Source organism: Bubalus kerabau, chromosome 6 (assembly GCF_029407905.1).
Source record: "Bubalus kerabau isolate K-KA32 ecotype Philippines breed swamp buffalo chromosome 6, PCC_UOA_SB_1v2, whole genome shotgun sequence".
NCBI classification, from domain to species: domain Eukaryota; kingdom Metazoa; phylum Chordata; class Mammalia; order Artiodactyla; family Bovidae; genus Bubalus; species Bubalus kerabau.
Genome location: NC_073629.1, coordinates 86,529,824 through 86,554,773, shown reverse-complemented (window position 1 = coordinate 86,554,773; position 24,950 = coordinate 86,529,824). Strand labels below are relative to the sequence as shown.

The window sequence follows — 24,950 nt, the reverse complement described above, 5'->3', positions numbered from 1 at the left end:
CTTTGCATATCTATTCTTTCTTTCTTTTCCTCTCAACATATTTGTTACTTTTATTTTCATTGCTTTATTCCCCAATTGGCACTTTGCTTTTGTTTTGTTTTCCAGTTTGTGCTTTAGTTAGTTTTATTCTTAACTGGTAGATATAATTTTTGGTTTCCTTTGTTTGCCAGGTTAATCTATTCTACCTTATTTTTGTTGGACTGTTTTGATTTTGCTTATGGGTGTGTATATATATGTGTGTGTGTGTGTATTCAGTGACACTTTTTATTGTTGTTATAAACCTCTGCCTCTATATTGGGCTTTTGAAGTTCTGTGGAGTTTTCCTTTTTCTTTCTGTCTTCTTCCTTTTTTTTAAATCTTCTTTTTTTTCTTTTCTCTTTTTTATAATTTTAATTTTTAATTTTTTAAACCTACTATATATTTTTCTACATTTATTCCTTGGTTTGCCTTTCCTACTATTCTTTATTTTGCAGTTAATCGTTAATGTATATAAATCTTCTGCATCCACGACTATTTAACTTTGCATATCTATTCTTTCTTTTCTTTCCTCTCAACATATTTGTTAGGTCTGCTTTCATTGCTTTATTTGCACCTTGATTTAGTTTTGTTTTCCAGTTTGTGCTTTAGTTAGTTTTGTTCTTAACTGGTAAATACAATTTTTTATTTCCTTTGTTCACCTGGTCAATCTACTGTACTTTATTTTCGTTGGACTGTTTTGACTTTACTTATGGGTATATATGTATATGTGTATATTCTGTTATTTTAATTATTATTTACCTGATTTTGTAACGGCCATTTGTCAGGGGTTCATCTTTGGGTCCTTGGTTTGGGGTATTTGTTTTAATCTCACTTAATACCATAGCAAACCACTTGAGGAATCTTTGTTCATGACCAGAGATCAAGCCCTGAGCCTTTGGAATGAAAGCACTGACTCCACGACCCTAGTCTACCAGAGAACTAACCCCAGGGAATATCAAATAGTGAAAACTCACACAAAGGAAGCCACTTGAATACAAAATATGGCATCACTAAACCACCAGTAGCACCCTGTGCAGGATGCTTCATCTAAACAACAAACAAAACAATACAAACCCAATCATCAGCAGAGAGGATTACCACCTCACTCAGCCTTGCCCATCTGAGGAAAAACAAACAAACAAAAAACTCAGCACAAATCCCACCCTATACAAAGCTTACACTGGACCAACACTTAGGAGGGCAGAAACCAAAAAGAAGAAATAATTCAACCTTGAAGACTGAGAAAAGGAGACATCAAACACAATAAGTTAAAAAAAACAATAATGAAAAGGCAGAGAAGTACTATGCAAATGAAGGGACAGACTAGAAACACAGAGGTCCAGATAAATGAAGAGGAAATAGGCAAACTACCTGAAAAAGAATTCAGAATAATGATAGTAAAGATGATCAAAAACCTTGAAAACAAAATGGAGAAAATGCAAGAATCAATTAACAAAGACCTAGAAGAATTAAAGAATAAGCCAAGAGAGACAAACAACACAATTACTGAAATTAAAACTACTCTAGAAGGATTCAATATCAGAATATCTGAAGCAGAAGAATGAATCAGTGAGCTGGGAGACAAAATTGTGGAAATAACTTCTGAAGAACAGATAAAGTAAAAATAATGAAAAAAACTGAGGATAGTCTCAGAAACCTCTGAGACAATATCAAATGCCCCAAATTTGAATTATAGTGGTCCCAGAAGAATAACAGAAAAAGAAAGGGTATGAGAAAATTTTTGAAGAGATTATAGTTGAAAATTTCCCCAACATGGAAGAGGAAATAGTCAAGTCCAAGAGGAACAAAGAGTCCCATTGACGATAAACCCAAGGAGAAACACACCAAGACACATACTAATCAAACTAACAAAGACTAAACACAAAGAAATAATATTAAAAGCAGCAAGGGAAAAGCAACAAGTAACATACATGGGAAACCCCATTTGCTTAATAGCTGATCTTTCAGCAGAAACTGCAGGCCAGAAGGGAATGGCAGGATATATTTAAAGTACTGAAAAGGAAAAATCTACAACCAAGATTACTGTACTCAGCAAGGATCTCATTCAAAGTTGGTGGAGAGATAAAAGCTTTTCAGACAAGCAAAAGTTAAGAGAATTTAGTACCACCAAACCAGCTTTACAACAAATGTTAAAGGGACTTATATAGTCAAGAAATATAAGAGAAGAAAAAGATCTACAAAATCAAACCCCAAACAATTAAGAAAATGACAATAGGAACATACAGATCAATAATTACTTTAAATGTACATGGATTAAATACTCCAACCAAAAGACACAGAGTGGCTGAATGGATGCAAAAATAAGACCCATATTTGCTATCTACAAGAAACTCACTTCAGATCTAAAGACACATATAGACTGAAAGTGAGAGGATGGAAAAATATATTCCTTGCAAATGGGAAGTAAAAGAAAGCCGGAGCAGCAATCCTCATATAAGACAAAGTAGACATTAAAATAAAGAATTTTACAAGAGATAAGGAAGGACACTACATAATGATCAAGGGAACAATCAAGATGAAGAGATAACAACTGTAAATATCTATGCACCCAACATAAGAGCACCTCAATACATAAGACTAATACTACAGACATAAGGAGAAATTGACAGTAGCACAATAATAGTAGGAGAGTTTAACACCCCACTCACACCAGTGGACAGATCATCAAAACAGAAAAGTAATAAGGAAACACAAGTCTTAAGTGATACATTAGATGATATGGATGTCATTCATATCTTCAGGACATTTCATCCAAATGCAGAAGAATACACCTTCTCAGGTACACATGGAACATTTGCCAGGATAGACCACATCTTGGGTCACAAATCAAACCTCAGTGAATTTAAGAAATTGAAATCATATCAAGCATCTTCTTCGACCACAATTCTATGAGACTAGATATCAAATACAAGAAAAAATTGTAAGACACACAAACACTTGGAGATTAAACAATACATTTCTAAATAACCAACAGGTTACTGAAGAAATCAAAAGGGAAATCAAAAAATGTCTAGAAACAAATGGCAATGAAAACATGACAACTCAAAACCTATGGGATGCAGCGAAAGCAGTTCTAAGAGGGAAGTTTATAGAAATACAATCCTACCTCAGGAAACAAGAAAAACATCGAATAGACAACCTAACTTTACACCTAAAGCAACGGGGAAAAGAAAAACAAACAAACAAAAAAAATCCAAAGATTAGTAGAAGGAAAGAAACCATAAAGATCCAAGCAGAAATAAATGAAAAAGAAATGAAAGAAACAATATAAAGATTAATAAAACTGAAAGCTGGTTCTTTGAGAAGATAAGCAAAATTGACAAACCTTTATCCAGACTCTTCAAGAAAAAAAAGAAGAATCAAATCAACAAAATTAGAAATGAAAAAGAAGAGGTTACAACAGACAATGCAGTAATACAAAGGATCATAAGAGACTATTATGAACAACTCTATGGCAATAAAATGGATAACCTGGAAGAAATGGACAGATTCTTAGAAAAGTTCCATCTTCCAACACTGAACCGGCAAGAAATAGAAATTATGAACAACCCAAATACAAGCACTGAAATTGAAGCTGTGATCAAAAATTTCCCCCCCCAAAAAAAAGCCCAGGACCAGATGGCTTCATAGGAGAATTCTATTAAACATTTAGAGAAAACCTAATGCCTGTCCTTCTAAAACTCTTTCAAAAAATTTCAGAGGAAGGAACAATTCCAAACTCATTCTATGAGGCCATCATCACCCTGATACCAAAACCAGGGAAAGACAACACACAAAAAAAGAAAACTACAGGCCAATATCACTAATGAACATAGATGTAAAAATCCTCAACAAAATTTTAGCAACAGAATTTAGCAGCACAACAAAACCCTCATACATATTGATAAAGTTGGGTTTATTCCAGGGATGTAAGGATTCTTCAATATACTCAAATCATTCAATGTAATACACCATATTAACAAATTGAAAGATAAAAACCATATCATTTCAATAGATGCAGAAAAAGAATTTGATAAAATACAGCACCCATTTATGATTAAAATCCTTCAAAAAATGGGCATAGAAGGAATCTACCTCAAAATAGTAAAGACCATAAATGATAAGACTATAGCAAACATTATTCTCAATGGTGAAAAACTGAAAGTATTCCCCCTAAGATCAGGAACAAGACAATGGTGTCCACTTTCACCACTATTATTCAATATCATTCTGGAAGTCCTGTTACAGCAATCAGAGAAGAAAAGGAAACAAAAAGAATCCAGATCAGAAAAGAAGGAAAGCTCTCACTGTTTGCAGATGACATGATACTGTACATAGAAAACCCAAAAGATAGTATCAGAAAATTACTAGAGCTAATCAGTGAATTTAGCAAAGTTGCAGGATACAAAATCAATACACAGAAATCACTTGCATTTCTATATACTAACAATGAAAACTCAGAAAGAGAAATTAAGGAATCAATCCCATTCACCACTGCAACAAAAAGAATTAAATACCAAGGAATAAACCTACCTAAGGAAACATAAGAATTGTACACAGAAAATTATAAGACACTAATGAAAAATCAAAGACAACATAAATAGATGCAGAGATATTTCATGTTCCTGAGTAGGAATAATCAATATTATGAAAATGACTATACTACCAAATGTAATCTACAGATTCAATATGATCCCTATCGAATTACCAGAGACATTTTTCACAGAACCAGAACAAATTCATATGAAAACACAGAAGACCCTGAATAGCCAAAGCAATCTTGATAAGTAAGAATGGAGATGCAGGAATCAACCTTCCTGACTTCAGATTATACTACAAAGCTATAGTCATCAAGAAAAGATGGTACTGGCACAAAAAAGAAATATAGATCAATGGAACGAGATCGAAAGCCCAGAAATAAACCCATTCACTTATGGGTACCTTATTTTTAACAAAGGAGGCATGAATATACAATGGGGCAAAGACAGCTTCTTCAATAAATGGTGCTTTGAAAACTGGACAGCTACATGTAAAAGAATGAAATTAGAACACTTCCTAACATCAAACAAAAAGATAAACTCAAAATGGATTAAAGACCTAAATATAAGACCAGAAACTATAAAACTCTTAGAGGAAAACACAGGCAGAACACTCAATGACATAAATCAAAGCAAGATCCTCTAGGACCCACCTCCTAGAGTAACAGAAATAAAAACAAAAATAAACAAGTGGGACCTGATTAAACTTTTGCACAGCAAAGGAAACTATAGCAAGGTGAAAAGACAACCCTCAGAATGGGAGGAAATTATAGCAAATGAAACAAATGACAAAGGATTAATTTTCATAATATACAAGCAGGTCATACAACTCAAAGACAGAAAAACAAACAACCCAATCAAAAAGTGGGAAGAAGACCTAAACAGATATTTCTCCAAAGAAGACATACAGATGGCTAACAAACACATGAAAAGATGCTCAATGTTGCTCATTATTAGAGAAATGCAAATTAAAACTACAATGAGATATCACTCATACTAGTCAGAATGGCCATCATCAAAAAGTCTACAAAGAATAAACGCTGGAGAAAAGGGAACACTCTTGCACTGTTGGTGGGAATGTAAATTGATTCAGTTACTATGGAAGATGGTATGGGAATTCCTTAAAAAGCTAGGAATAAACCCACCATATGACCCAGCAATCCCACTCCTAGGCCTATACCCTGAGGAAACCAAAATCAAAAAAGACACATGTATCTCATTGTTTACTGCAGCACTATTTACAATAGCTAGAACATGGAACAAACTAGATATACATCTACAGACGAATGGATAAAGAAGTCATGTATATATACACAATGGAATATTACTCAGCCATAAAAAGGAATGCATTTGAGTCAGTTCTGATGAGGTGGATGAACCTAGAACCTATTATACAGAGGGAAGTAAGTCAGAAAGAGAAAGAGAAATATCATGTGCTAATGCATATATACAGAATCTAGAAAAATGGTTCTGAAGGATTTATTTACAGGGCAGCAATGGAGAAACAGACATAGAGAATAGACTTATGGACATAGGGAGAGGGGAGGAGAGGTGAGATCTATGGAAAGAGTAACGTGGAAACTTACATTACCTTATTTAAAATAGATAGCCAATGGGAATTTACTATGTGGCTCAGGAAACTCAAACAGGTGCTCTGTATCAACTTAGAGGGGTGGGATGGGGAGGGAGATGGGAGGGAGGTTCAAAAGGGAGGGGATATATGTATAACTATGGTGGATTTATGTTGAGATTTGATAGAAAACAACAAAATTCTATAAAGCAATTATCCTTCAATAAAAAAATTAATAAAAAAAAAAGCAAGAGAGTTCCAGAGAAACATCTACTTCTGCTTTATTGACTAAGCCAAAGCCTTTCACTGTGCAGATCACAGCAAACTGTTGAAAATTCTCACAGAGATGATAATACCAGACACCTTACCTGCCTCTTGAGAAATCTGTATGCAGGTCAAGAAACAACAATTAGAACAGGGCATGGAACAACAGACTGTTTCCAAATTGGGAAAGGAGTATGTCAAGGCTGTATATTGTCACCCTGCTGATTTAAATTATATTCAGGTTACATCATGCAAAATGCTGGGCTGGATGAAGCACAAGCTGGAATCAAGATTACTGGGGGAAATATCAATAACCTCAGATACACAGATGATATCACTCCTATGGCAGAAAGCAAAGAGGAACTGAAGAGACTCTTGATGAAGGTAAAAGAGGAGAGTGAAAAACCTGGTTTAAAACTCAACATTCAGAAAATGAAGATTATGGCATTTGGTCCCATCACTTTATGGCAAATAGATGGCAAAACAATGGAAACAGTGACAGACTTTATTTCTTGGGGTTCCAAATCACTCCAGATGGTGACTGAAGCCATGAAAGTAAGATGCTTGCTCCCTGGATGAAAAGCTATGACCAACCTACACAACATATTAAAAAGCAGAGACATTACTTTGCCAACAAAAGTCCATCTAGTCAAAGCTATGGTTTCTCCAGTAGTCATGTTTGGATGTGAGAGTTGGACTATAAAGAAAGCTGAGTGCCAAAGAATTAATGCTGTTGAACTGTGGTGTTGGAGAAGACTCTTGAGAGTCTGTTGGACTGCAAGATCAAACCAGTTAATGCTAAAGGAAATCAGTCATGAATATTAATTGGAAGGACTGATGCTAAGCTAAAGCTCCAATACTTTGGCCACCTGATGTGAAGAACTGACTCATTTGAAAAGACCCTGATGCTGGGAAAGATAAAAACCAGGAGCAGAAGGGGACAAAAGAGGATGAGATGGTTGGATAGCATCACTGACTCGATGGATATGAGTTTGATCAAGCTACGGGAACTGTTGTTATACAGAGAAGCCTGGCATGCTGCAGTCCATGAGGTCATAAAGAGTCGGACACAACTGAGCGACTGAACTGAACTGAGAGACCTCAAGCCAAATACTCTTAAACAAATATCTTTATTTTGAATGTATCTGTATTCTGAGTTAATGATATTCCTACACTCTGAAATAGGAAAAGGAAATGGCACCCCACTCCAGTACTCTTGCCTGGAAAATCCCATGGACAGAGGAGCCTGGTGGGCTGCAGTCCATGGGGTTGCGAAGAGTCAGACACGACTGAGTGACTTCACTTTCACGTTTCACTTTCATGCATTGGAGAAGGACATGGCAACCCACTCCAGTGTTCTTGCCTGGAGAATCCCAGGGACGGCGGAGCCTGGTGGGCTGCCGTCTATGGGGTCGCACAGAGTCGGACACGACTGAAGCGACTTAGCAGCAGCAGCAGTAGCAGCACGCTCTGAAATAGTGTCTCTATTTTTCCAACCCTCTGGTAGGCTGAATAATGACTCACAAAGATGTTCATGTTCTCATCTCTGGAACTAGTAAATAATTTTTGACAGACAGAATTTTGTAGATATGATGAAATTAATGATTTTGATATGGATTATCCTAGTGAACCCATTATAATCAGAAGAGTCTCTGTAAGAGGAGGCAAGGAGCACATTGAGAGAATACGCGAGGATGGTGCAAGAGAAGAAGCTACATTGATGGCTCTGAAGATGGAGGAAAGGGGCATAAATTCAGGGGAACAGGTAGCTTCTAGACTGGAAAATCCCATCAATGGATTCTGCCCTAAAGACTGGAAAGAGCCAGCCCTGCCCAACCTTGACTTGATAAATGTTGGTTGTCTTAAGCACCAAGTTTGTGGTGATTTCTTACAGGAGCAATAAGATATCAGAATTACCTCATTTGCTCTCTAAGAACACTACTCAGGAAAATACTCAGGTTCCCTCACCTTTTCTATTTCCTGGAGATAAGCATCAATGAAGTCTCTTGGTTCAGCAGGATTCCAGTCTCTCTTGTGGTTTTCAATCATACGGGCAACAAACATCTTCATTTTCTCCATATTTCTAAAGAGTGCTTGGTGTGGACCCGGAAGGAAATTCATTATCTTTGGAAAGACATTGTAGAACTGATGGAGAAAACAAAACAGTCTTAGAGACAAGTGGGTACCAGATTTCTACTTTTAAAGACAAAGAAACCATTGTATCTCTATATGTATTTTTTTTTGCTAACACTCAACCCTTGGAATCACCCTTGTCTCATCTTCTCTGTCACACCCCTCTTCTTTCCCCTCTGGCAAAGCATTTCAGCACTCCATCCAAAATAGAACCATTTTCAGACCACTTCTCAGTACTCCATGTGTTTGTCATTCTAGGACAAAGCCCCAGCATTTCTTACCTAGGTGCTTTAAGGCCTCCCAAAAATATCCCTGATTTTCTCCTCACCCCTTTCCCAGTCTATCTTCCACTGAGCTGCCAGAGAGATCATGTAACAATTTAATCAGATCATTCCACTATTTATCTTTCAATCCTCCAATGACTTTCCATGACATTTAGAGAAATTCTACATCATTCTCCTGGCCTGGAGTTCCACATGAGCTGGCCTCTTCCACTCCTGTCCCCTCTTCTGCTATCACTCGCTGCCATCTTACTCTCAGTCTTTCTAGTCCAGCTCCGTTGGTCTCTGTGACAATGTCAAGAATGACAATGTTTAGTCTTTTCCATTCACTATTCCTTCAATTAAGATTGGTCTTCCTCTGGAAATTGTATAACTCTAGCCTTTGTTTCATTCAGGTAGACTCAAGTGTCAATTGCTTGGAGATATCTTACCTGATAATTCTATAATGCAGTACTTCTGGAACCTCTTCCCATCCCCCTATTTCCTTTTATTATTTTTTTCATGGCATTTTTCTCTACTATGTGTGTATATATCTTTGTGTGTGCATAAAACACCTCTTTCTAGCTAGGTAGCTAGTTACGTTCAACATAGATGCGTGTTTGACTATCTATGCATTATGATATATTCTTCATGTGGATAAGACGTTTTTAAAACTAAGTGGATTTTGGATATATTTTCACTAAAAATATCTGGTAGAAAACAGATAGCCCAACATAATGGAAAATTGCCTAGACTTAAAATGAAACATACATGCCTTTGACTGTTAGCTCTATCACTTTCTAGCTATAAGGCTTTGGGAATAATAATGATATTAATGACAATAATGAAGATGATGATGTAATTTGAAGGACTTAGTGTAACCCACTGCCACTGGGGCACCAGGGTTATTTTCCTTACTCAATTACATGAGATCTATTCCACACTTAACAACAGCCAGTGGATCACTATGTGGATTTGCTTAAGCATTCCCATATCTACTTGCACACATTAGGATGCTCCATTTCATCTTTAAAGGATTATTGTAAAAAACTGACTGAAATAAAGTATGTGAAATTGTCGGGTAAACTGCCTGATCTATTTTGGGTCTCTAAAAAAATGTATATTACCCCCTGCCTCCTGACTCATCCAACCTTCCCCGGAATTTCTTTTCCCTGGGAATAGTCAATACATGCTCACTGAGGTCCCAAACTTCCTAGGTTCTGTCTTAATAGGACGGAAGAAAACGGAATTACTGAATGGGGGCTGGGGTTTAGCATGATTAGAAGTGACAATAAGGAATGTTATTCAAAAGTAATACTGACAACAATAATCCTAGTAGCTCATATTCATTATGTTCCTTTAATGTGCCAGGAATCATGCTAACTGCTTTATCAGTTTGGGTGAGATGGGTCCATCAAACTCCAGGCAGTGTTGCTTGTTAAAAATGATTACAAGTAAATCGTCCTTTAGGTGTACAAGGATTTACCGCAACACTTGGGGCTGATTTTCCCCTAGAAGTACCTTCCAAATAAAGAAAAGAGCCTAAGAGACCAAGCAGATGAGCAGAGCTTTTGACAGACTTAAAACCCTAGCAGGACAAAAGGAGACAGCAGGGACTACCAAGGACAGGGTGAGTGTTGAATGCCTTAAATCCATATCCTACAAATTTAGAAAACTGGTAATAACAAGTGTGGATGGGCATGTGCAACAGGTGGAAATATTTAAGGATTTTTACAAACAGGTGAATATGCAAGAGAAAGGAGTGGATGTGTCCACATGAACAATAGAATAAGAATCAAAAACAGTAAAGTCAACAGATTGATTTCAAACAGGTTTGTGCTGAAGTCAATTTTAAAAGGTTACATTAGTTAAAAAGGAAAGAAAGACCCAATCTAATCTGTGATGGACATCAGCCTAATGTCTTTATGAAAGATAGCAAGTGACAACTGCCTCACCTGGCAGCACATTGATGTCTGCAGATTTAAGATCTCATCCAGCATCCTCAGCAGTTCCTGGAACTGATCATCCTGGTAGTCAAAGCGCTCCCCGAAGGTGATGGAGCAAATAATATTGGAAACAGCATTGTTGATTGTGAAGTGAGGGTCAAAAGGCTGTCCTGGAGGCAGGAGAAGAAATGGAGCCTTCGGATAGGATTGCTTCTATTTTACAGAGATCCTACTCTGTGTGGCGTACGGCACACTGAGTACAGAACTACCTCTGAGGCTGTGACCCCAGGGTCTGACAGCCTCAGGGTCTAATCAGTATTCAGTCCATGCCTGGAAAGTCCAACTGATGACCGGGATTTAAAACCAATAATGTGTTTAATACCAATCTTTTCCTTATTTCACAAGCCACATGAGGGCAGGTCATGGTTAGCTGTTCCCTGTCATCCATCCCCTCAGCACCCTGCACAATTCTGGGCTCAGGAAAGGCAGGTAGGCACTGATGAACGTCTGGTTAGTGAACGTATGAGCCACAGTCCCTGCACCTGTCCTATGACATGCTCACCGTTCTCCTCTCTTATCGCCTGGATGAGGTAGGTGGCCTCCTCCTGAATGCGTTCCTCTAAGCTCTTCTTTCCTAAACCAAAGTTCCTAAGAGTTGTCAGGGCAAATCTTCTTTGTTCCTTCCATAACTGGCCACTGGACATGATCAAGCCTGGGAAAAGAAGGCCAAATTATGAAAAAAAGCGAAAAAGATCCATGATGTATTAAATGAAAGGAAGAAAAAGGGCTGTAAGGTACTTGAAAACTAATCAGAGAAATAGTCCCTAAGCAAGGATATAATGGCTTGAATTTACTGATTGCTTGCAGTGCTGTGCACATCAGCATTTGTAATGCATTCTGGGATTTAGTACTCACAGAAACTCTCTGATTAAATCATTAGTGTAAAACCAGCACCCCCCCCCCCTATTTTTTGATGAGAAAAATGAGGCACAGGAGATAAAAGTACATTCTACAAGGTTGCACAGTTGGAACAGTTAAACAGGCATTCATTTCCAAGTCTGCCTGACTCTGATGCCCATGCTCTGATTACTTGTCACATACTATATTTAAGTATTTGTTATGCTACATACTAAGTATGCACTAATGGACTAGACAAAATCAAAACTCATAAGGAGAAAGTGCTTAAAGATCCTAAAAAGATGAATCACCCAAGAAAACAAAGAACTGTGAATGTGTGCAGAAAGAAAATCACAGGCAAAGGATAAAAAAATCCATAATGAGGTGTGCAGAGAACTTCATTTATTTTATAACACAGGTGAGACCACCACCCTCTCAATTCTTCATTCCACTACACTCTTTCACTCCTTCTAATATCTCCTTTCACTTCCACCACCTTAGTGAAGTGGCCCTCCCTGCTCTTCAGTCCAGGATCCTTTTCAGCCTCAAGCTGATGTGTCAACAGCATGAGATGCTTTTTTCTTGAAACACTCTTTTCCAGTGGTGCCCAGGACACCACACTCTCCAGACTCTTCTGCTAATTCTCTGACTTCACAGAAATCATCATATCTTCGGTTAACCTATCTCCTATCAAATTTTGAAATGATGGGCCTTTTCAAGCTTGGGTCAAACCCTCTTCTCTCTTACCCTTATCCTCCATTTCTGTGAAATCTCATCAGCTCCAAATATTTCAAATAACATCTACTGATGTGAACATCTCTATCTGTGCCTCAGCTGCAGACATGTAACTAAGTGTCTGCTTGACTCTCTGGGCTTTATACTCAGCATATTCATGATTTTATTCATGGTTTGCTCCATACAACTCCCCACCCATGCCAGCCAACACCTTGTCTTTCTCCATATCCTCCTTCTTTCCTTTACCTACCCATTTGGGTGTCTACCTCATTCTCCCTCTGTCTAGGTCATCATGTCCTATTGGATATGCCTCCTGAATAGCTTAAATCCATGTATTTTCAGTCAGTCTCCTGGTCTAACCTACTGAACTGCCATTTCTTGATACCTCCCTAATCCAGGCCACCACCTTCTCTCACCTAAAATGCTACCGTACTCTCCTACTCCTTTTATTCCATTCTTGACATTATAGCTTAGAGAAGCCTTTAAAATGTAGTATGTAAATACAATGATTTCTTTTTCTACTTAAACCATTCAGGAGCCTCTGTTGTTATTAGGATAAAAGCAACATCCTTAAACATGAACTCTTTTTTGGCCAAACTTAGCATCTTCATCTTCATTTAATTATCTCCATTTAATCTCTGTTCTTCCCACACTGGATACCTTTCAATTCCTCAGTTCACTGTCCTTCTTCCCACCTCATAAACTTTTCATATTCTATTCCCTCTAGTGGATTGCTTCTTCATTTTATTACTTGTCATTTACTTACAATAGCTTTTCCTGAGTCTCAGGACCAGATTCGATACCCATACTAAGTGAACCCTGCTCTTAACTTCATAACACTGAGGACTTAAATTATTAGCTTACTTGATACTGTTTTTATTAATTGCATGTAGCTTACAGAAAAATCAAGAATTTTTTCTGTTCTACTCACTACTCTGTCACTGGTGCCTAGTCTTACTAGGTTCACAGGGCAGATGATCGAGTAAATGAATGCAAAATAATGGGTGAACTATTTCAAAGAGGGATTGAGAAATATCTGAAAAAAAAATGCTGTTTTGTTAGTATAGATTTAAGTTTTGCATTTAGATTTTTGAAAATGGAAGTTTATTTAGTGACCATTCTAAGTATTCACGCCAAACTCTTTTAACATAGATAGAAGGCTTGAGATACCTTTGGGTCACAGCCTTAAAATAGAGCATAAGGAACTGGAGGCAAGAAGGGATCACTTAATCAACAGGAACAAGCTGATCCACATCCGTTTTCTAGGGGAAGAGATCTGAGCGGGAAAGCAGAAAGAGAGCCTGAGGACGCATTGCCTTTTCTCTGCTTAAACAACACATCACATCACTGAGTGATGAGGATACTTATTTATCAAAGCATCCAGGGTGAGTTCATGCAGGTGATGTCGCTTCCCCCAAATCCCTGACATTAGAGCTGACTCTGCCAGGTGCCCTGAGGGGGTGCCTTCAACAGGGAAATGCGGGCACTCAGGTTCCTTATGAGGAGCTTGGTCCCTGGGATTGTTGGAGACACTTTCACAGACCACAAGAATATCAAACATACACTTACCAGTGTAACAGCTTACCTTTGTTGTTTATGATGCGCTCTTGGAGAGGCACTACAGGGCGGTTGGAGAAGTTTTGGCCTTGGTGGACAAGCGCTTCTTTAATTAAGGGCAATCCAGTTATAAGAACAGAAGGAACTGTACCAAAATCCAAGCTAAAAACATTCCCATATTTCTTCACAAACTGAAAAATAGTAGAAAAGTTACAGTTACATATGCACATCTCTGTGTGTCCTGGAATGGAGGGTATGTGGAGCTTTGGCAGCCTATATTAAGGGGAATTTGTGTGTGTGTGTGTGTGTGCGCGTGCGTGCACGCCTTGGGCTGTTGGAAATATTTCTGCCTGTTTCCATTTTTTTTGGTCTCAACTAGACTTCAGTTTAATCTACTACAGGACACAGGCATTCATTATAAATACTCATCCATATGTTCACCTTACTTGGATTGAGTGAGCATATGTATCCTGAGAGTAAGGCATAAAAATACAATAAAATAAGCAAGGTCTCTAACCTCAAGCATCTTAGACTCTAGTGAAGCAAGAGAATTCAGCCCATGAGACTCACCAGAGAAGGCAGAGATGTGTTTAGTGAATGTCTGGGGTAGAAAGCATGGACTTCGTAGTAAATCATATCTGTTTAACCACAAGACAGTGTCCCCTTCTTCAACAGGCTCTAGGTGGCAAAAAATTCATTACAGGGCTAGGACCAGTCATAGACAAGAACACACTAGCTGGAGCCAAGTTAACTCTACGTCTGGCTAGCTGTGAGATCTCGGGAAAGTTGTTTCATTTTTTTTGGAGCCTGTGCTCCCCAGCTATAAGAGAGAGAAAATTATTCTTCCCTTACAGTTTCTGGGGTGGGGTAATTCCCTGGCTGTCCAGTGGTCAGGACTTGGACTTTTAGTGCCATGGATACAGGTTTAACCCTGGACTGGGAACTAAAATCTCACAAGCAGGGCAGTGTGCTCTCTACACCCCTAAAAAAGGGGAAAAAAGTTTCTGTGAGGAAGAAAGAGGACAACAATAGGAAAGACAGTTTGTTTTCTGATACTGGCAGACGGCCACTCTAGACTCTAGGGAATGAACGGGCTCCGTGAGCAAAGGAGCACAGGCGCACTTGCTCAAGGAGGCAGATGGGACAAGAGCAAAGGGAAGACGGACAGGGGAAGGCACTGGTGGTCACGGACAGCCACACCACTGGGTGCCACGCTACCCACCCTGCACCTTTTATCTCATTTCCCTCACACCACCTTATGGCAGTAATGATATTAGTCATGTTTTAGTAAGGAAAATGAGTCATGGAGAAATAACTTAGCCAAAGCGCCAAAAAGATATGGGACTGTAGGTATTTGTGAGATTTAAGGACAAAGACATAAAGCTGAAATAGCATGGGGAACTTAGAGTTTACTGGATGTGACAGCAGTAAACTGAGAATGAGAGTAATGGGGCAGGGAGAGGAAGAGGGAGGAAGCACTAATAAAGGGAGAGTGTGTGGGTGTGTCCCAGGCTAGGAGAGGTGCCCGGAGAGAATACATCTCACTTGTGTAGGGAGCTGGGATACAGTGTCGGAAAGGTGCTAGAATTACACCAAGAATGTCTTAATGTCAAAAGGTGAGTGTTAAGAACTTGGATTTTGAAGGCAAACAAATTGCTTTGTATCCAGCTTCCACTGTTTACTTTCCATGTTATATTTGGTTAAGCTACATAACTTCCCTCTGTCTCAGTTTCTAAAGGTATAAAATGAGGGCTGTTACAAATCTCATCATTAGGATTCTGCTGTTAGTAATCATAACACTAAACTTAAGAATAAAATTATGTATTGTTATTGATATATTTAGAGTGTATTTTAGCAAATAATTCTTGAAAGATATTGACAAAGAAATAGAGGGGAACTGGCCAGAAAGTGATACCATTTCCCTATCATAGTCCAGTAAGATTTTTTTCTTATTCACATAAATGATTCTAAAATAAGCCAGACAGCTATTGTAGAAAATGTTTAGAAAATGGGGCATGGGAAATTAGGAAGGTTCTCATCATGCCAAACAGATCAGCCAGTTTCTTCACTGCCCTCTCACTTTGTTTCAGCTCCTGTCACTTCTCCAATTAAAAAATCTCCTGTCCACTTTACTCCACTCTCCTACCATTCTGTTCAAGTTCACTCAAATTTATTTCAGCATTCTACAGAGGTTATCCCCAAGTTTTCCTATTCACAGTGAACCACTTAATGACATCTCACTTGGTTACCAAAAATTTATACCACACATTTCATCACATACTCTCTTGTATTATGCTGTCATTCGATAAGTACGTCATAAATGCCTGTTGGCTAAATGAAACCCTGAAAAATCAATTACCTGCTACCTATATCATGAAAAGTAGCATAAGTAAAGACCAGATAGATGTAAGTTTCAAGTCCTTGTTTGGCCATTATCAATTTTGAATAACTTAGGCAAATCACTTAGTTTTTGACTCAATGGACATGAGTTTGAGCAAGCTCTAGGATTGGTGATGGACAGGGGAGCCTGGCATGCTGCAGTGCATGGGGTTGCAGAGTTAGACACGACAGAGTGACTGAACTGACTGACTGCATAGCACGTAAGGTTTACAGCAAGCACTTAAAGCACAATATAGAGAGATGTACTGAAAAAAAAAACTATGGATAAATTAAAAAGGAATTCTTAAAAAATATTCGTGTGACCCACAGGAGAAAGGAGAACTAGAGGAACAAAAAACAAAGTGAAAAATAGAAAATAAATAGTAAAATGGCAGACTTAAGTGTTTCCACAACAAAAATTATACTATGTACAAATGATCTGGAGAAGGCAATGGCAGTACTCTTGCCTGGAAAATCCCATGGATGGAGGAGCCTGGTAGGCTGCAGTCCATGGGGTCGCTACGAGTCCGACGCGACTGAGCGACTTCACTTTCACTTTTCACTTTCACGCAATGGAGAAGAAAATGGCAACCCACTCCAGTGTTCTTGCCTGGAGAATCCCAGGGATGGGGGAGCCTGGTGGGCTGCCGTCTATGGGGTCGCACAGAGTTGGACACGACTGATGTGACTTAGCTGCAGCAGCAGCATACAAATGATCTAGATTCACCAATTAAAAGAGATATTGGTAGAATGAAACAATGAGCCACTTATGTGTTATATATAAAAACTCATTTCAAGTATAATCATATAAGTAGGTCAAAAGTGAAAAACTGGAGAAGCGTGTGCTACATAAATACTGATCAAAAGAGAGCTGGCGTGGCTATATTATATCAAATAAAGTTCAGGCAAAGAAAATCATCAGGGATAAAGAATGACATTGTATAATAATTAAAGAGCCAATTCACCAAGATGACATAACAATTTTAATGTGCATGAGCCAAATAAAAGAGCTTCCAAATAAATAAAGTAAAACTACCAGAACTGACCAAACGCAGAAATAAGCCTCTAATTATAGCTGGAAACTTAACATGCCTCTCCTAGTAATTGATAGAATGAGTAGATAAGAAGTCAGCAAGGGTATGGAAGCACAAAGAACACATTCATCTTTTCAAGCTTAATGACATATAGTACAGAGCGCTCCACACAGCAGCAGCAGCAGAATTTTTTTTTTAAGTGTCTATCATGGGTCATAAAACCAACCTTTACACATTTGTTCAAAGTTGAAATCATATAGTATATGTCTTCTGACCCTAATGAACGCCAACCGTAAATCATTAACAGAAAGAAAAGAGAAAATCTTCCAATACTTGGAAATTAAAAAACACATTTCTTAAAGAAAGGTGCAGGTTTAGTATCCTAGCATTTTAGCTTTAAAATTCTATATTCTAATCATATCACTTAATGCTACTTAATGACATTTTAAAATGAATACTTTAGTGAGAGTGGCCTGTTTATGGAGGAAGCCTAAAAGTGAGGGGCTCTGTCCTTGTGGGGATGGAAGCAATGTGGTTGAAAAATGGTGAGGATTTAGGTGGTGATTGCTCAGCAGGTAAAGAACCCACCTGTAGTGCAGGAGACACAGGAGACTCGGGCTCGATTCCCGGGTCTGAGAGATCCCCTGGAGAAGGAAATGGCAACCCACTCCAGTTTTCTTGCTTGAAAAAATCCCATGGATAGAGGACCCTTGCAGGCTACCATTCATGGGGTCACAAAGAGAGAAGCAGGACTGAGCTACTAGGCCCACACACACACATCCTCATTTTACAGTTAGAAAAGGGAACCTCCAAAAGGGGAAATACAGCATCCCTCCTCCCCCTACCAAGGATAAAATTATTAAAAAGACAAAATTATCATACTATAAATTGAATGTCCCAGTAATACGCAACAAGACACAACTAAATGACTTACAAATGTATTATATCTGTCACCCTCAAGGGTCTAATAAAAGAAACTGAAGAGAAAACACAGGGTCACCTAGTCAGTCAAAAACATTTACTGAGAATGCAGAGGGGGTTCTGAACCATACTTTATCCAAATATCCTTAACAGGAGAGAAATTATGCAGATAACCAAGCTCCTGGAAGCATATGAGACTTCAGATGAGTGCTACAGTTCAATATTTACACTTCTTTCCATCAGCTAGATGGACTGAGGAGCAAGTTTTGCTTTGTACATTAAACCTGCAGCCCCTCCCTCCCCCAAAGCGCATGGAGTCGGGATTCTTAAATAGTAAACAGTTAACAGCAGTTCACCCCTAGAAAGTACAGCTGGAATCATTCCAGTTGATGGTGAGGAAAGAAAAGTTCAACGTCGGGTGTACCCGTGTTTCCGATTTAACCTCAGAGCCCCCTCAGTCTCCTGTCCTCAGTACCCAGAATGGCCCTTGTCCTGCAGGTCAGGGTGAAGACGTGGCCCTGACACTTTCGCCTGCTCCTACCTGATGAAGGACCAGGGGCGCCTTCTCAGGGTCCAGCTGGAGCAAATTGCCTATGAAGGGCAGGCCGGAGGGCCCCGGCGGGTAGTTCTTTGGATGCCGCCTTTTGAGGAAATCAACAAAGAGGAGAAAGGCGAGTGTCCCCAGCAGGACGGTGTCAGGACGGAGCGCGGCCCAGAGGGTCGTCTCCAGGGAGCTCAGGGCCTCCAGCATCACTGCGATGTCTGGTTTCGCTTCTGTGAGGGTCCGTGCCTCCGAGCTCTCAGCCGGGTTCCCAGACCCCGCCCCATCCTACTGTCTCATCCTGCCCTTCCCTCCTCCCACCGTGGCTCTTCCCTTCCCCCAGCGCTCAGCTAAGCCCCACCCCTGGCTCCCTGTGGCACCTGGTCCACCTTACCCCTCCTTGCCTTTCCTCAGGTCCTGTCTCCTCCTCCCCTCTTTCCAACTTTCCCCCACCTGAGTCTGTCCTTCTCTGGGCTGGAGCCTGCTACCCACTAGATGTCAAGCATGGGATTCCCTGGAGAACCTGCCTGGATGTCAGAAAAGGCCAGGCTGGGAGGTTTTTTTTATTTCTGTCTAAAGAATATTCACAGCCTTAACGTTGAGAAATTTGGTGATTTTTATCATATAGATAAGTGATATGAACGATGCAATGTTGGCTGAGCAGAAGGAAGGGATTAGGAACATCCATTAAGGTCCTTGAACTTCGAATTAAGCAGTGTAGTACTACTTGAAGCTAGATTTGAATTAGTTGGAAATGCATACTGTGAACTATAAGTCAACAACTGAAGTTTTAGAAAAGAAATATAATCAACGTGCTAAGACAGAAGAGAAAATGGAGTTATACAAAATGCTTAGTTAAAACCAAAGAAGAGAGTAAAAAGAGTGAAAGACAAAAAAGAAACAAAAATTAAATGCAATGAATAGAAAACAGTAATGACTATGGTAGATAATCTGAATCAATAACCACACTAAATATTAATATTCTGAACACATTAATTAAAAGAATGTTTATGAGTTCATTAAAATAAAGACCAAGACTCCTTGCAGATGCTTCATTATCAAAATACGGAAACACAATTTATTTTTGTAGGTGTTGAATCCTGAGACTTTGCTGAATTCATTTATTATTTCCAACAGTTTTTGTGTATGTGTAATATTTAGGGTTTTCTAGATATTAATATAGGTTTCCCATTTGGTGCAGTGGTCAAGAATTGACTGCCAATGTAGGAGACACAAAGGGACCCAGGTCGATCACTGGGTCTGGAAGATCCCCTGGAGAAGGAAATGGTAACCCATTCCTGTATTCTTTTTTTTTTTTTTTTAACTGTATAAACTATTTATTAACACAAAGCCCACACATTATTTCTTCTTGGACACACCCACAGTGCGACCACGGCGGCCTGTGGTCTTGGTGTGCTGGCCTCGGACACGGAGTCCCCAGAAGTGGCGCAGCCCCCTGTGGGCCCGAATCTTCTTCAGGCGCTCCAGGTCTTCTCGGAGTTTGTTGTCTAGACCGTTGGCCAGGACCTGGCTGTATTTCCCGTCCTTCACGTCCTTCTGTCTGTTTAGGAACCAGTCTGGGATCTTGTATTGGCGTGGATTCTGCATAATGGTGATCACACGTTTCACCTCATCCTTGGTGAGCTCCCCGGCCCTCTTGGTGAGGTCGATGTCTGCTTTCCTCAACACCACATGAGCATATCTTCGCCCCACACCCTTAATTGCAGTGATGGCAAAGGCAATTTTCTGCCGCCCATCGATGTTGGTGTTGAGTACTCGCAAGATGTGCTGGAACTTCTCAGGGATTACTAGAGACATGGCGGCGGCCCCAGCGGCGGCGTGTAGGCCTCCAGTGGAAGAGCCATTCCTGTATTCTTGCATGAAAAATTCCATGGACAGAGGAGCACAGTCAGCTACAGTCCGTGGGGTCACAAAGAGTCAGATATGAGTGAGCACAGCTACACACACACACATATTAAAACAATGTCATCTGCACACAGAGATAGTATTAGCTCGGCATCAAAAAGAACAAGATACTTAGGATTAACTTAAGCAAGAAGGCAAAGGACTCATACATTTAAAATATAAAATATTGCTCAGCAAAATTGAAGAAGCTGCAGATATAGAAAGATATCTCATGTTCAAAACTGAAAGACTTAATATTATTAAATTGCTCATGTTAGTCAATACAATTCTTATCAAAATCCTAAAGGCATTTTTTACAGAAATAGAAAATGAAATGAAATGAAATGAAGTCGCTCAGTCATGTCCAACTCTTTGTGATCCCATGGACTGTAGCCCACCAGGCTCCTCGGTCTATGGGATTTTCCAGGCATGAATACTGGAGTGGGTTGCCATTTCCTTCTCCAGGGGACTTTCCCGACCCAAGCACATAGACTCTGAATAGTCAAAACAACCTTGGACACCTCACATTTTTGTCTATGAGCTGTCTATAAGGTAACTGAGAGGAGTGAAATCATGTAATATTTGTCCTTCTGTGGCTGGCTTATTTCACTTAGCATAAAGTTCTCAAGGTTCATCTATTTCTAGAATTTGAAAAGATTTCTTTCTTCTTATTGGCAGAAGAATATTTCATTGTATGTATAGTACACATTTTCATTATCCATTCATTCATTAAAGGACATTTAGCTCATATCCACCTCTTGGTTATTATGAATAATGGTGCTGGGAAATGAAAATATCTCTTCAAGATTCTGATTTCCATTCTTGTGGATAAATGTCCGGTAATCACACTAGTGGTTCATAGGGGAGATCTATTTTTAATTTTAAAGAATCTCTATACTGTTTTCTGTGGAGAAGGCAATGGCAACCCACTCCAGTACTCTTGCCTGGAAAATCCCATGGACAGAGGAGCCTGGTGGGCTGTAGTCCAGGGTCACAAAGAGTCAGACACGACTAAGTGACTTCACTTTCACTTTTCACTTTCATGCGTTGGAGAAGGAAATGGCAACCCACTCCAGTGTTCTTGCCTGGAGAATCCCAGGGACAGTGAAGCCTGGTGGGCTGCCATCTCTGGGGTCGCACAGAGTCGGACACAACTGAAGCGACTTAGCAGCAGCATACTGTTTTCTGTAGTGGCTGCACCATTTTACATTCTTACCAATGGCGCACAAGTCTCCCAATTTGCCCACACTAGTGGTTTCCTGGGACTGGAGGAAGGAGAAAATGAAAATTTTCTGTTCCATGGGAAGAGAGTTCCAGCCATGTGAGATGGAAAATTTCTAGAGTTCATGTGTGAAACACAGTGCTTAGAGTTAACACTACTGTACTATACACTTGAAAGTGAAAGTGTTAATCCCTCATGTCCAGAGTCATGTCCAGCTCTTTGCAACTCTATGGCCTTTAGCCCATCAGTCTCCTCTGTCCATGGAATTCTCCGGGCAAGATACTGGAGTGGGTTGCCATTTCCTTCTCGAGGGCATCTTCCTGACCCAGGGATTGAACTTGGGTCTCCTGCATTGTAGGCAGATTGTTTACCATCTGAGCCACCAGGGAAGCCGGATTGCTGGATTCAGAGCCCAGAGCACTAATCATTACACCACGGGACCCCAGAACTGGTGGTTTACTGTACACTTAACATTTTATAAACCAGGTAGATCTCTTGTTATTTGTTTTTGATTACACACACACATACACAAACCCAACTATACATTATCTAGGACAAGCTGACTTTAAATATGGAGACACAAATAGATTGAAATTAAAGGGTTGGAGGAAGATATACCATGCTGCTGCTGCTGCTAAGTTGCTTCAGTCGTGTCCGACTCTGTGTGACCCCCTAGATGACAGCTGACCAGGCTTCCCCATCCCTGGGATTCTCCAGGCAAGAACACTGGAGTGGGTTGCCATTGAAAGGGAAGTCACTCAGTCATGTCTGACTCTTCGCAACCCCATGGGCTGCAGCCAACCAGGCTCCTCCGTCCATGGGATTTTCCAAGCGAGAGTACTGGAGTAGGGTGCCATTGCCTTCTCCGATATACCATGCTAACACCAATCAAAAGAAAACTGGAGTAACTGTTTATTGCTGATATCAGAGCAAGGAAAATATTAATTAACTGTAAAAGGGCATTACATAATGATAAAGGGTCAATTCTTCAAGAAGACATAGCAATTCTATAATGTGTTTACACCTAATAATGGAGCTTCAAAATATGTGCAGGCAAACTGATGGAACTGCAGGGAAAATTAGATGACTTTACCATTATAATTAGAGACTTGAATATCCCTCTACCTCCAATGGACAGAACAAGAGGCAGAAAACAAATAAAAGCAAAGTTGAACCATGCAGCATTATCAATTACCTGGATCCAACTTATATACATAGAACTTACCATCCAGCAAGAGCAGCATGCATATTCTTCGCAAGCTCATGTACAACATTCAACAAATAGGCCACATTCTAATATCCAACATACTTTATTAAATATCAATATAGAAATCACACAAATTATGCTTTCATAACAAAACAGAGTTAACTAGAAATCAATAAAGGAATAGGAGGTAGAAAACTTCAAACTACCTGACTATTGAATAACACACAGAAATAAACATGGCTCAAAGAAGAAATCTCCAAAAAATAAAAAATATCTTTGAACAAATGAAAATAAAGCTTATCAATATGTGTGGATACAGTGAAAACAGTTTTTTGAGGAAAATTTATACCATTGAATGCATATATTAGAAAGAAGAGAAGACTAAAATAAAAAATCTAACCTTCTAGATTCTAGAAAAAGAACAGAAAATTAAATCCAAAGGAAGGACAAGATAAATAATAAAAATCAGTGCAGCATTAAATCAAACTGAAAATAGGAAAACAATAGAAAAATGAACAAAAGCAAAAGTTAAAAAAACTTTTTTTTAATTGGCAAATGTCTAGCCAACTTATCTAAGAAAATAGGGTGTTAATTATTATTGTAAATGAACAAGTACCATCACTATTCATCTCATGGACATTATAAGAAAGAAATGCTATGAATAACTCTATGCCCACAAATTTGAAAACACAGATGAAGTGGGCCAACTCATTGAATGATACAGTCTGCAAAAACTCACATAAGGAGAACAAGGGATCTCAATAGGCTTGTATCTATTAAGGAAAAAAATAAATCATTAATAAATGTACAAAAGTGAAAACACAGATCCAGAAACTTCCAAAGATATATTGTACTAAACTTTAAGAAGCAAATTACAATAAGTTGCTACAATCTATTCTATAAAATCAAAGCATAGAAAATACTTTATAATTCAGTCCTTGAGACTAGCATTACACTAATAAAAAAAAAACAATCAAAGACATCAGGAGAAGGAAAATCAGTATTTCTTGTGAACATAGTTGCAAAAATCTTTAAACTGGTGTTGGTAAATCAGATCCAGAGATGTATACAAAGCAGTATACACCATGATCAAGAGGGATTTTCTGCTAGACATGCAAAGTGGACTCCATATTTGAAATTCAATTAATGTATCTCCATCACATCAACAGGCTAAAGAAAAATATATGATTCTATCAATAGATTCTAACATTAGATGATACTACTATAATGGCAGAAAACTAAGAGGAACTAAAGAGTCTCTTGATGAAGGTGAAAGAGAGTGAAAAAGCTGGCTTAAAACTGAACATTCAAAATTATGATCATGGCATCTGGTCCCATTACTTCATGGCAAATAGATGGAGAAAAATTGGAACAGTGACAGATTTTATTTTCTTGGGCTCCATATCACTGAGGGATGGTGACTGAAGCCAGGAAATTAAAAGATACTCCTTGGAAGAACAGCTTTGACAAACCTAGACAGTGTATGAAAAAGCAGAGACATCCCTTTGCTGACAAAGGTCTGAATAGTCAGAGCTATGGATTTTCCTATAGCCATGTATGGATTTGAGAGTTGAACCATAAAGAAGGCAGAGTGCCAAAGAATTGATGCTTTTGAACTGTGGTGCTGGAAAAGACTCTTGAGAGTCCCTTGAAGAGCAAGGAGATCATACTGTCAATCCTAAAGGAAAGCAATCCTGAATATTCATTGGAAGGACTGATGCTGAAGCAGAATCCCAATACTTTGGCTACCTGATGCAAAGAGCTGACTCACTGAAAAGTCCTGATGATGGGAAAGATTAAAGGCAAAAGGAGAAGGGGGCAGC

At 39.1% G+C, this 24,950-nt stretch overlaps 2 protein-coding genes across 3 annotated transcripts in view; both read right to left on the bottom strand.

The window, feature by feature from the left end:
• LOC129655373 (cytochrome P450 2J2-like) overlaps positions 1-19,128 on the bottom strand; it is a 35,833-nt gene extending 16,705 nt beyond the window's left edge. Inside the window, exons 1-5 of one of the 2 annotated variants that reach the window (XM_055585681.1) lie at positions 18,794-19,128; positions 13,947-14,109; positions 11,292-11,441; positions 10,739-10,899; positions 8,359-8,535 (exon numbers count right to left, since the gene is read on the bottom strand). In XM_055585681.1, coding sequence (XP_055441656.1) covers positions 8,359-8,535; positions 10,739-10,899; positions 11,292-11,441; positions 13,947-14,109; positions 18,794-19,003 — 861 coding nt within the window. In that variant the 5' untranslated portion in view covers positions 19,004-19,128. The remainder of the gene's footprint in view (positions 1-8,358; positions 8,536-10,738; positions 10,900-11,291; positions 11,442-13,946; positions 14,110-18,793) is intronic. The other variant, XM_055585680.1, reaches the window with a different exon arrangement.
• A 968-nt stretch (positions 19,129-20,096) lies between these two features.
• Positions 20,097-20,689, bottom strand: LOC129656219 (40S ribosomal protein S18-like). Its single transcript, XM_055586941.1, has one exon. It carries the CDS (start codon positions 20,684-20,686, stop codon positions 20,153-20,155), a length of 534 nt encoding a protein of 177 aa, XP_055442916.1. The 5' UTR covers positions 20,687-20,689; the 3' UTR covers positions 20,097-20,152.
• Between the last annotated feature and the right edge of the window lie 4,261 nt (positions 20,690-24,950).

Bases quoted from the DNA above. Each gene is read 5' to 3' on its own strand.
- LOC129656219 (XM_055586941.1), bottom strand. From the start codon at position 20,686: ATGGAATTTTTCATGCAAGAATACAGGAATGGCTCTTCCACTGGAGGC.